Consider the following 10032-nt stretch of genomic DNA (forward strand, 5'->3'; position numbering starts at 1 on the left):
GCCCGCCGCGCGCCCCCTCTCCAACTTCTGCCCGCAGTTTGCAGGAAGGGAGCGAGCCCGTCGAACGCCGAAGACCGTGCGCGCTGACGTCACGGGTCGAGGCGCCGCGAGAGGGGCCCGTGAGGGGGCGTGGCCTGTGGGCGGATATAAAAGGGTGGCCGTGCGCGCGCGGCCGGCTTACTGCGGCCGGTCACTGGGGAGGGTGAAGCTGCTTTGCGGTTCGCGGCGGACGTCGGAGGCTGAGAGGAGCAGAGCGGGGCCGCTGGGGCCTCGTTAGGGCCGCAGCGAAAGCAGTTGGGCCCCCCGCCCCGGCAGGCGGCCGGAGAGCGCGGGAAGGGGGCCGGGGGGACCCGCCCCCGGCCGGCTGCAGTCATGGTGAGTGCGGCGCCCAGGCCCGGGAAGAGTAGGCGAGGTACCCCCCCGTAGAGGAAGAGGCGTGGTCTCAGGACCCTCTCGCGGGCGGTTTGAGGGGTTGGAGAGCCCACCTGGAGGTCCGAGGCCTGAGTTGGGCCCAGGGGCCTTCATGTAGGCGGGGCGGAGGGGAAGGCCCGGCCGAGTCCCGGGGAGGGCTCCGGCCTTTTGGGCAGGCCTGTGGGTGTTCCGGGAACAACAACACTCTGCGGCCGTTTCCAGGACCGATCTGGGATTTCCAGGGTGGTCTTAACAAGATTAGATGGGGGAAAGGGACCCAGGTAGGCATCGGGCTTACCCAGAATCATTGGGGAGCCTGTGCGGAGCTACGAACGGGCTTCGGGGGCTTCTGGGGAAGGTGGAGTCGTCCGCAGGAGCTCGGAGATGCTTCCCATTTCTAGTGGATTAGCCTGGGGCTGTCGCCTGAGTCTTCCTGGGTTGGGAGCTTCGGAAGCTCGGGGTGATTGATTGACCAGCCCGGGACTCCACCGACTCCTAGATCCTGCAAGAGGCTCCAGGCCCTGGCTCTGCCCCTGGCTCACCCGCTTATCTCCATACCTAGAACTCCAACGTGGAGAACCTGCCCCCCCACATCATCCGCCTGGTGTACAAGGAGGTGACGACGCTGACCGCTGACCCACCTGACGGCATCAAGGTCTTTCCCAACGAGGAGGACCTTACCGACCTGCAGGTCACCATTGAGGGCCCTGGTGAGTGTCGGACCGACAGGGAGGAGTGCGCTTCCTAGACCCTAGTCACCCTAGAGCCAGAATAGGAGGCTCCCACTCTTAAGTGGATTGCCAGACCCTGGGGACGCAAGGGTGGGCAGGACAAGCACACACACCTGTTACGTGTGTTCCTGGTGTGCAGGGCTGGACACTAGGAGTGACCAATAATTGTGTACTCTCTCTCCATTAAATGTTGGTGAGAAAAAACTGGGGGCAAAGAGAGCATGCAATGGGCCCTTAGCTTGGCTCTGCAGGTTTCCTCCATCCTGAAGCTGGGTAGGAGTTCCGTGGGATTGGGAGAAGAATGCCAGGTGGGGAGAAGTGTCAGCAAAGGCCTGGAGGGAGGGGTGGACCATCTCAGATTCCTTCCTGTCGGCAGTGTCGGGGGCTCTGGGAACCAAGCAGAGAATAAGCCAGATGCAGGCTTGGGGGAGATAATAACCAAGTCACTACAGGTGTTTGATCTTGTAGGTTGGTGTAACATGTCACTTCACGTGCACTATGTTTAGGTTATTGAATTTTTACGATTTAAATGAAGAGCATGTAACGAAAAGATCTAGTCTGGAATCGGGTTTGTGGGCAGTGGGTCAGGGAAGGCTTTCTGAGATGGTGAGAAGGTGATTCACCCCCATGCTGATGCGGGCTCGGTGGGAAGTGAGGATCCATTCTTGGGGTGTATTAGATATTTTATAAGAACAGAAGAAAAACACTTGGTGAAGCTTACAGGAAGCAGATCTTTTAGGGTCTGTAGGTCTCTTCAGGAGTTTAGAAAGGAAGCCCTTGGTGGGTTTAAAGCAGGACTTCACTGTGACTTCGGTGGGGGTTTGGGTGGGGTTGCAGGCTGAGCGCTGGCATCCATCAGGTGAGCGAAGTGGTTCTGCTGGACTTGGAGGGGGCCTCACATTTATGGGGGGAACTGGATGGGTTGGACATGGGGGCTGGAGCACCAAGAACAGCCCTGGAAACGGCTCCCACGGGTTTTTGACCTGATCAGGAGAGTGAACGAGAGGGCTGTGGCTGCAGCGGGGAGACCTTGGAGTGGACAGAACTGTCCTGAGTCTTGCCTGAGAGACTTCCAAACAGATGTTTTTCCGGGGGACTGAGGGGCCATATATGTCTGTGCCACTTGGGAACGGTGTGCTGTGGCTTCAGCAAGGACTGAGGAGCCTCCGTGGGTGGGGACCACCAGTCGGGTTAGCTCTGAGCTGGGGTTGCAGGGGAGTGCCTGCAGGCCCCTGGGAACCTAGCCCTGTCCTCTCCAGTCTGGGGAAGTAAACGAGGGGGAATTTGCCTCACCGACAGACCGGGGAGGCTAGGTGTTGGGGGTGCCTGGAAGACCTGAGCCTCCTGATGCATCCCCTCCTTGCATTCCAGAGGGGACCCCTTACGCCGGAGGCCTCTTCCGCATGAAACTCCTGCTGGGGAAGGACTTCCCGGCCTCCCCACCCAAGGGCTACTTCCTGACGAAGATCTTCCACCCGAATGTGGGCGCCAATGGCGAGATATGTGTCAACGTGCTCAAGAGGGACTGGACCGCTGAGCTGGGCATCCGGCACGTGCTGCTGGTGAGTTCTGCTGCACCCGGCCTGCCTCCTGGCCGGCCTAGTCACGTCCAAGCCACAGAGCCTTGTTCCTCTTTAAAACAATCAATGCTGAAGTGGTGGGGGCCTCCACATGAGAGTCCAGGTTTCCAGCTTTTCTAGAAGGGCAGGCAGCGCCCAGGGAGCTCTGCCATGGGGCAGGTGAGGGGCTTGTGTGGGGATGGTTTTCTGCAGGCGCATGCCGAGCGTCTGGTTGGAGAGCCTTTCCGACACCGAACGGAACGGCGAGTCAGCGCTGTGATTCCGCTGTTTCTCACCCAGGGGTGGCTCTGTGTCCCTGGGACGTCTTTAATTGTCCCTGCTGGGGTGCTCCACCCTCAGTGGGAGGACGCTAGGGAGCTGCTGCCCCTTAGAGAGCCATGCCCGCCTGCCCCCCAGGTGGGGCCCCTGGGTCCCTGTGGGCCCCTTAGAGCATGGAGGTCACCTGGTGCCTCTCCCCACCTGCCTCACAAGGTAAAAGTTTTTTAAAAATCTGATTTTCTAATGAGCCCCTAGGGCAAACAGTAGGGAGGATGGGGAGTTGGGGTTTCCAGCAGGGCACGGGGAGGGCTGAGCACCAGAGTAAACTGACCCCAGACCTGTTCCTCCTCTTCCTGGAGCGTTGGTAGCGGCTGCCAGAGAGGTTGCGGGTGAGCTCACCGAGCACCCGCGTGCCCACAGGGTGGGGAGTGTGGTCTGCCGGGCCGGTACCTGGGCTCCCCTGTCCCGGCGGGAGCACTGATGGCGGGGCAGTGGGGTTTGAGAGGTTTGGGGGCGGGCCCCTGACCCTGGCCCTCTCCCCACAGACCATCAAGTGCCTGCTGATCCACCCCAACCCCGAGTCGGCCCTCAATGAGGAGGCGGGCCGCCTGCTGCTGGAAAACTACGAGGAGTATGCCGCCCGCGCGCGCCTGCTCACCGAGATCCACGGCGGCGCCGGCGGGCCCAGCGGCGGGAGGCCTGAGCCCGGCCGGGCAACGGCCAGCGGGGCAGTGGCCTCCACTGCTGACCCCACAGCTCCGGGGGGCCCAGCAGGGGCTGAGGGGCCCATGGCCAAGAAGCATGCGGGCGAGCGCGACAAGAAGCTGGCAGCCAAGAAAAAGACGGACAAGAAGCGGGCACTGCGGCGCCTGTAGTGGGCTCTCTCCCCTCCCTTCCCACCTGACCCGACTCTGTCTCTAAGTTATTTAAATTATGGCTGGGGTGGGGGAGGGCACGAGGGCACTGGGACCTGGATTTGTTTTTCTAAATAAAGTTGGAAAAGCAGCTCTGCGCCTCCACCGCCTGGGCTGTGAGCAGCAGGCACCCCGGCCCGTCTGGGGTGCAGTGGTCAGTGGGGCCTGGTCCCGATCGCTCCTGACCTTGTCCTGAAACAGGCACAGCGGACTGGTGGGGTCTGGCCAGGCGGCAGGTGCGGGCCCCATGTGTCTGCCCTGCTCCGGGTTCTTGGTCCCGCTCTGGCTGCAGAGCGTGCTCTCGGGGCCCTCTGACTCTCCTGCCAGGCCTCATGACACCAGTTTCGTGGTGGGCAGGTCGCTGCTCAGGTCTCAGGTGAAGCTGACCAGGCCCCGCTCCTTTCTCAGGTTCTCTGCAGGCTTCCATTCCTGGGTTGTGGGCCTGGGGCTGTCCTCAGCTGGAAGCTGCTAGGGTCCTCACCCCATGCCCCCCATTTGTGGCTGACCTGGCCCTTTGGCAGGGCCTAGTTGATTAGATGGAGCTGTTTGATGAACCCTTGGGGAAAACTTGTCTGCAGGAGCTTGTCCCGGTGGGAAGAGGGGTGGGTCTGGGTCATGGCCCTCCTCCCTGCCCAGTTTCCCCATCTGCAGGAGTGCAGAGTGGCAGTCACTGCACCTGTGGGCGGCTGTGGAGGGCCAAGGTGAGGCTGCAAAGCCTGGAGAAGCATGAAGGGACAGCAGGGAGCTGCTGGTTTAGCAGCCTGAAGGCACAGAGGGGGATGCCATCAGGTTCAGCAGGGCCTTAGGACAACGTCAGAAGTGATCAAAAAGCACAAAGAAATGAAGGCCCGTCAGACTGGTATGCCAGCTTTCACAGTTGCTTCTTTTGTAATCAGACTGGAAGCAGCGGACGCGTTCATCAACAGATGAGTGAAGGAACTGTGCAGTCACTCGGCTACACAAAACGCTGAGTGAAGCCATGTACGAGTACAAAATACTTGGTTCCACTTCCGTGAAATTCTAGAAGGCAGCCAAAAGCAGACCCTTGGCTGGCTGGTATCAGGCAGGATCAAGGACACAGAGCCTTGGTGATGAGCACATTCCAGATATCGGTTACTGTGGGGCTCACATGGCTGCATAATTATGTGAACGTGTATATTTAAAATCGGTGTATTGCACTCTGTAAAGTACATCTCAGAATTTGATGTAATTTAAATCAAGGCATTCTGTTCAGTGGGAAAGATGACAGTTAACAAGACACATGGGAAAAGACAAATCGAAATGTGTGAAGAGCGCCTACAGGTCAGTAGAAATGTGAAAGCAAAGGCTCTTGCGCAAACACCGCCACAAAAGGGGGAATCCCAGTGACCACCCGGCAAACAGACAAGATTCCCACCATCACAAGTGATGGGAAAGATACAGCAGAAGCCCGTGACCCCGCTAGACCTGGCAAGGCCAAGTGCAGAGCCACAGATCCTCTCCCAGTCCACGGTGCACCCTTGGCAGGAGCGGGAAATCAGTCACGTGGAGACACGCTGGAAAGGCCGGAAGCAGGAGTATGTCATTACTCAGCGCTCTTGCACACACCACGAGCTGCAAAGCCACATTTGTCCCAGGTTGCAAGCGGCATAAACATGCCTGTATACAGTTGAGGAGCAACACTATGCAACACCAGAGCAGTAGGCCATCACTCCCAGCAGCATAGGAAAGCTTGCCATCAGCCAAACAAGCAAGTTTCAGGAGACCCCCAGTCCGAATGCCATCGCATGCAGTTCCAGAACCATCAAAACCAAGCTCTGCGGCTAAACACACATACCTCGGTGGTCACCCTGTGTTTGAGAGCAAGATTGTTTCCCCAAGGCTCAGGATACTGGTTACCCCTAACCAGCAAGGCGCCCCGGAGCAAAGCATGAATGTGTACATGTGTGCTTCTCTGCGCATCTGCTGGCTTTCAGAATTTTAAGAACATGAAGGGAGGGAGGTGGGAGGCGTGTTCTGGATGGGGAACACATGTGCGCCCATGGCTGATTCATGTCGATGTATGGCAAAAACCACTACAATACTGTAAAGTTATTAGCCTTCAATTAAAATTAATTGATTTTTTAAAAAGACAAAACACACACAAAAAACATGAAGAAGCACATTATGAGAGATGGACCAATGTCCAAAACATATTACGTAAGAAAGAGCAACATGCCAACACTGTATAAAATATGCTACCATTTCTCTTTTTAAACTTAACCACAAGGTGACATTAGCACCTGCAAGTGAAGTCGCTCAGTCGTGTCTGACTCTGTGCGACCCCATGGACGGTAACCTATCAGGCTCCGCGGTCCATGGGATTTTCCAGGCAAGAATACTGGAGGGGGCTGCCATTTCCTTCTCCAGGGGATCTTCCTGACCCAGGGATCGAACCCAGGTCTCCTGCATTGGTAGGCGGGTTCTTTACTACTGAGCCACCAAGAAAGCCCCCCAAATTTAAGCATATGTTCTTTTTATTATTTCTATTTTTGGGCCATACAACGTGGCTTGTGGGATCTTAGTTCCTTGGCTTGATTGAACCCGTGCCCTCGGCAGTGAAAGCGCAGAGTCCTAACCGCTGGACCAGCAGGGCAAGTCCCCTAACACCTGCGCTCTCACGTCCATTGTCTCGTTTGTGTATACCTGGCAGTGACCTGCACATGTCACACCTGGGCTTTTGGACTTGGCATGTCTGTCTGGCTGGCCTGTAGCACCCAGCCCTTCCATGCTCTCAGTTGCGCCCCAATGTATGGCAAAAAAACCAACAACACTGGAAGAAATGACCTCGGTGCATGGAGCCCAGGACACACAAGAAGTCTGCAGTCACCCTTTTCTGTGACATTCCTGTGCCAGAGGGTACATCCGTGTGTAACTGTACAGATACTGCCAAGTCGTCCCCCGAGGGTTTGTACCACTTGACACCGCCAGCAACCTGTGTCCACCCCCACCCCACCCCTGCCCACAGCCTCAACAGCACTGATTTTTATCCAACTTGGCTTTTTCTCAACCTGAGAGGCGAACACTTAGTCATCTTTAATAGACTTAACAATAGTTTGGGATTTACACAGAAATTGTGAAGACAGTACGGGGTGCCTCCTGGCTGCGTCTCCTCCGTAAACACGAAGTTGCTGAAATCACTGTGCTGGCGTGGCTGTGAGAGCCTGGCCAAGGGGCACGAGGACTTCCCTGGCTCTCCAGTGGTGAGGACCCTGTGCTTCCTCTACAGGGGGCGTGGGTTCGATACCTGGTCAGGGAACTAAGATCCCACGTGCCACGTGGCATGGTTGGGTCCCCAGCTGGGATCCTGGGCTCCTTGCATGTCTCCAAACCACATGCACACGTTATTTTCATAACAGAAGACTTTAAAGAGTAGGTTTCATTCCAGCAGATGACTACAAGAGTAACGAAAGTAACATTTTAAAATTCCTGGACAGGGTAGCGACAGCCTGGAGGAAACGCAGCAGAGGGCACAGGGGTATTCGCATAGCTCACGGAGACTGGGAGCAGCAGGCATTACCACCTGGATTTGTCCTCTGAGTGCTCAGAAAGCACCCGAGCACCGTTTTGTGTGCAAATAGCTGTAGACAAGGAAGGACGTTTGTGTTCGTTCTGAGTCCATCTGCTCAAGATAAATTGCACCCATTCATACATGCAAGGGAGATCTGAGGACTTGTCCCAGCAGGCCGTTTCACAAGCTCTTTGCACATTTAACCTCAACAACCCTAGGAAGTAAGGTCTACTGAAGTAGACGTGTCATAGGCACAGAGAGGTCAAGGGACCAGCCCAAGGCTGCACAGCCTCGGAGTGGTGGAGCCCTGAGGTAACCATGCAGACAGAAGTCCAATCAAGGCCAGCCTCTCCCTCGACAGGAGCAGGTTTCCACTACTGAGTGACCCTGTGTGGGGCAGCTGCCAAGGGCGTGCCCTACACTCAACTCTGTAAACGTTCCTAGGTTACCACTGGACACAACGCAGCACACAGAACCAAGATCTCTGCTTCTCAGAGCCCCAAGGGATCAGACAAGAAAGGAGCTCGTTTAACACGGAGGGAAGCCGAGGCCCAGAGAGACTAGTGCCACAGCACAGAACTGGCACCCGGGCAGCTTGGCCACTGGCACGGAGAGGGGTGTTGGGGGGGGGGGGGCGGGGGGCCCATCTCTGGGCACTTGTCTTCCGCTCTCCCCACCCTGGCCCCGCGGTCCCCGCTGAGAAGACAGCAGTCAGTCTGGCCCTCCCTCACGAGTTGCTTTTCTCTTGCTGCTTTCCAGATTTTCCCTTTGTCACGGCGTCCAGCATTTTTGCCAGGATGTGTATCTGCCCAGCTGGACTGCATGTGTGCTGAGCGCCCACGGCAGCAGGGATCCGGGGCAGACAAGGAGACCCCTGCATCTGACCATCAGTTGCCACGCGGCACAGTGGACACCCACGGCTGCATGCCTCTGACCTGCTGGGCTAAACACTCACTGGGGTGGGTGTCCCCAGGACCAAGGCTCAGTGTGGGCAAGCACCTCCCAAAGAACAGCGAGGCTCACTGAGAGGCAGCCGGGTGGCAGCTCGGGGGCAGGGGTGGGCATTGGCCACGGCCAGGGGCTGCCTCTCCATGGAGTGGGACAGGAACCGTGAGAGAGCTCTGAGCAAGTGTTAAGTCACTGAAGTTCCACCCGAACTACAGACTGCCCCACCAGGGTTGAGAACAGATCATGTCCGCTGAGGAAAGATGGAGCTCCTGATCCCAGCTCAGAGCTGGGGCAGGGTCCTCAGGAAGACAGGATGGCTGGCACACAGTAGGTACACCAGGAACATGCCAGCAGCCATGACGTGGGGAACCTTTATTCATCTGAGCCTCACTTTCTCCATCTATAAGCTGGGGATGGGATGTCTGCTTCATGGGGTGTCTGGAAGACAGCCACTCCACGAGTACGTGCATATACTTTTGTGTACACACACGTATACATGGCACAGGTCGATCTCGTACCGACAGCTAATTACCACACTTACCACGTGTAGGCTGTCCCCCAGGCACCCACAAACCTCAATTCTAAGAGGCACCGAAAGCGGCACGCACTTGCCCAAGACCACACGGCTAGAAACAGCTGGAAGGTGCCCGGGAGGCACCCAGCTGCGGTGCTACATCCAGGTTGTAAGACACCGGGAAGCCAGCAGCAGAACCGACTTCAGACCCAGCAAACAGACCCTAGAGGCAGAGCTGTGTGCCTGGCAAGGGGTGGAGGCAGGCTCTGCCGCAGAGCGAGCAGGGAGAGCTGAGGGGGGCTGGGCGCGGCGGGGGCAGGCATCTGAGGCAGCAGGTGAAGTCAGGGTTGTAGGGCCTGAGGGCTCACTCCCAATGCAGCAGGAGGCAGACAGCTGGCCAGGCGGGTTCCCAGCCAAGAGGCTGTGCAAGGATGTGGCTGTTGCAGCCCGCCTTCCCCTCTGCCGCTGGGGACAGGGCCCCACAGGGTCCTGGACTCAGAAGCTGCCTGGTGCCCCCAAAGGCAGGCTCCTTTCCCAGATGGGCAGTTGGCCCTGAACCTAAGGCCAAGGAACGAGTGGGCCCTGCCCACCCCTAAGTCCCAAGATCCTCAGTTCACACCTGCAGGGTCCCTTTGGAGACTGTGGGCGGCCCTGGACCCTCAGCTGAGGGCAGGGTCAGTCTGCACCCCTCCTTCCCACCACAGCTCCTCGTGGGGCTTCCAGACCACCCCGGAGAACAACAGTCCACAGCCAGGGTCCCAGACAGCACACACGTCACCTTCACAGGCCACAGAACTACCCGAACAGGAGGTGCGCTGAGCCTCCATCCAGATGCCCAGCCCTCAGGAGAGACGCTACTCGGAGACCAGCACCTTCCACACGTCTATCCTGAAGCCTCAGCATGCGCTGGCAGCGTGCGGTGCTGCCGTGATTCTAGGCTTTACTTCACGTGCACTTCCTAGCCTCCCGAGTGTCGGAATGTGCACCAACCACCAGACAGGCAGAAACGCTGGGCCATGGACTCAGGCCCCCCGCCTGGAGCTGGCCCTTCAGACCCAAGATGCTGGGGAACCTGTGGCATTGGCAGTCCCTGGGGGACAGATGGGAGCGGGGACGCACTCGCGGCTGCACAGAAGACGCAGGTGGA

General features: G+C 57.9%; 1 protein-coding gene across 1 annotated transcript; it reads left to right on the forward strand.

Annotated features, from left to right (window-relative positions):
- Window positions 1-50: 50 nt before the first annotated feature.
- Window positions 51-3987, forward strand: UBE2S (ubiquitin conjugating enzyme E2 S). The gene is made up of 4 exons (XM_052656352.1): window positions 51-375; window positions 974-1121; window positions 2514-2704; window positions 3526-3987. The coding sequence occupies exons 1-4, from the start codon at window positions 373-375 to the stop codon at window positions 3853-3855; spliced, it is 672 nt and encodes a 223-aa protein (XP_052512312.1). The 5' UTR covers window positions 51-372; the 3' UTR covers window positions 3856-3987.
- Window positions 3988-10032: the final 6045 nt, after the last annotated feature.

Source organism: Budorcas taxicolor, chromosome 18 (genome assembly GCF_023091745.1).
Source record: "Budorcas taxicolor isolate Tak-1 chromosome 18, Takin1.1, whole genome shotgun sequence".
Taxonomy (NCBI): Eukaryota; Metazoa; Chordata; class Mammalia; order Artiodactyla; family Bovidae; genus Budorcas; species Budorcas taxicolor.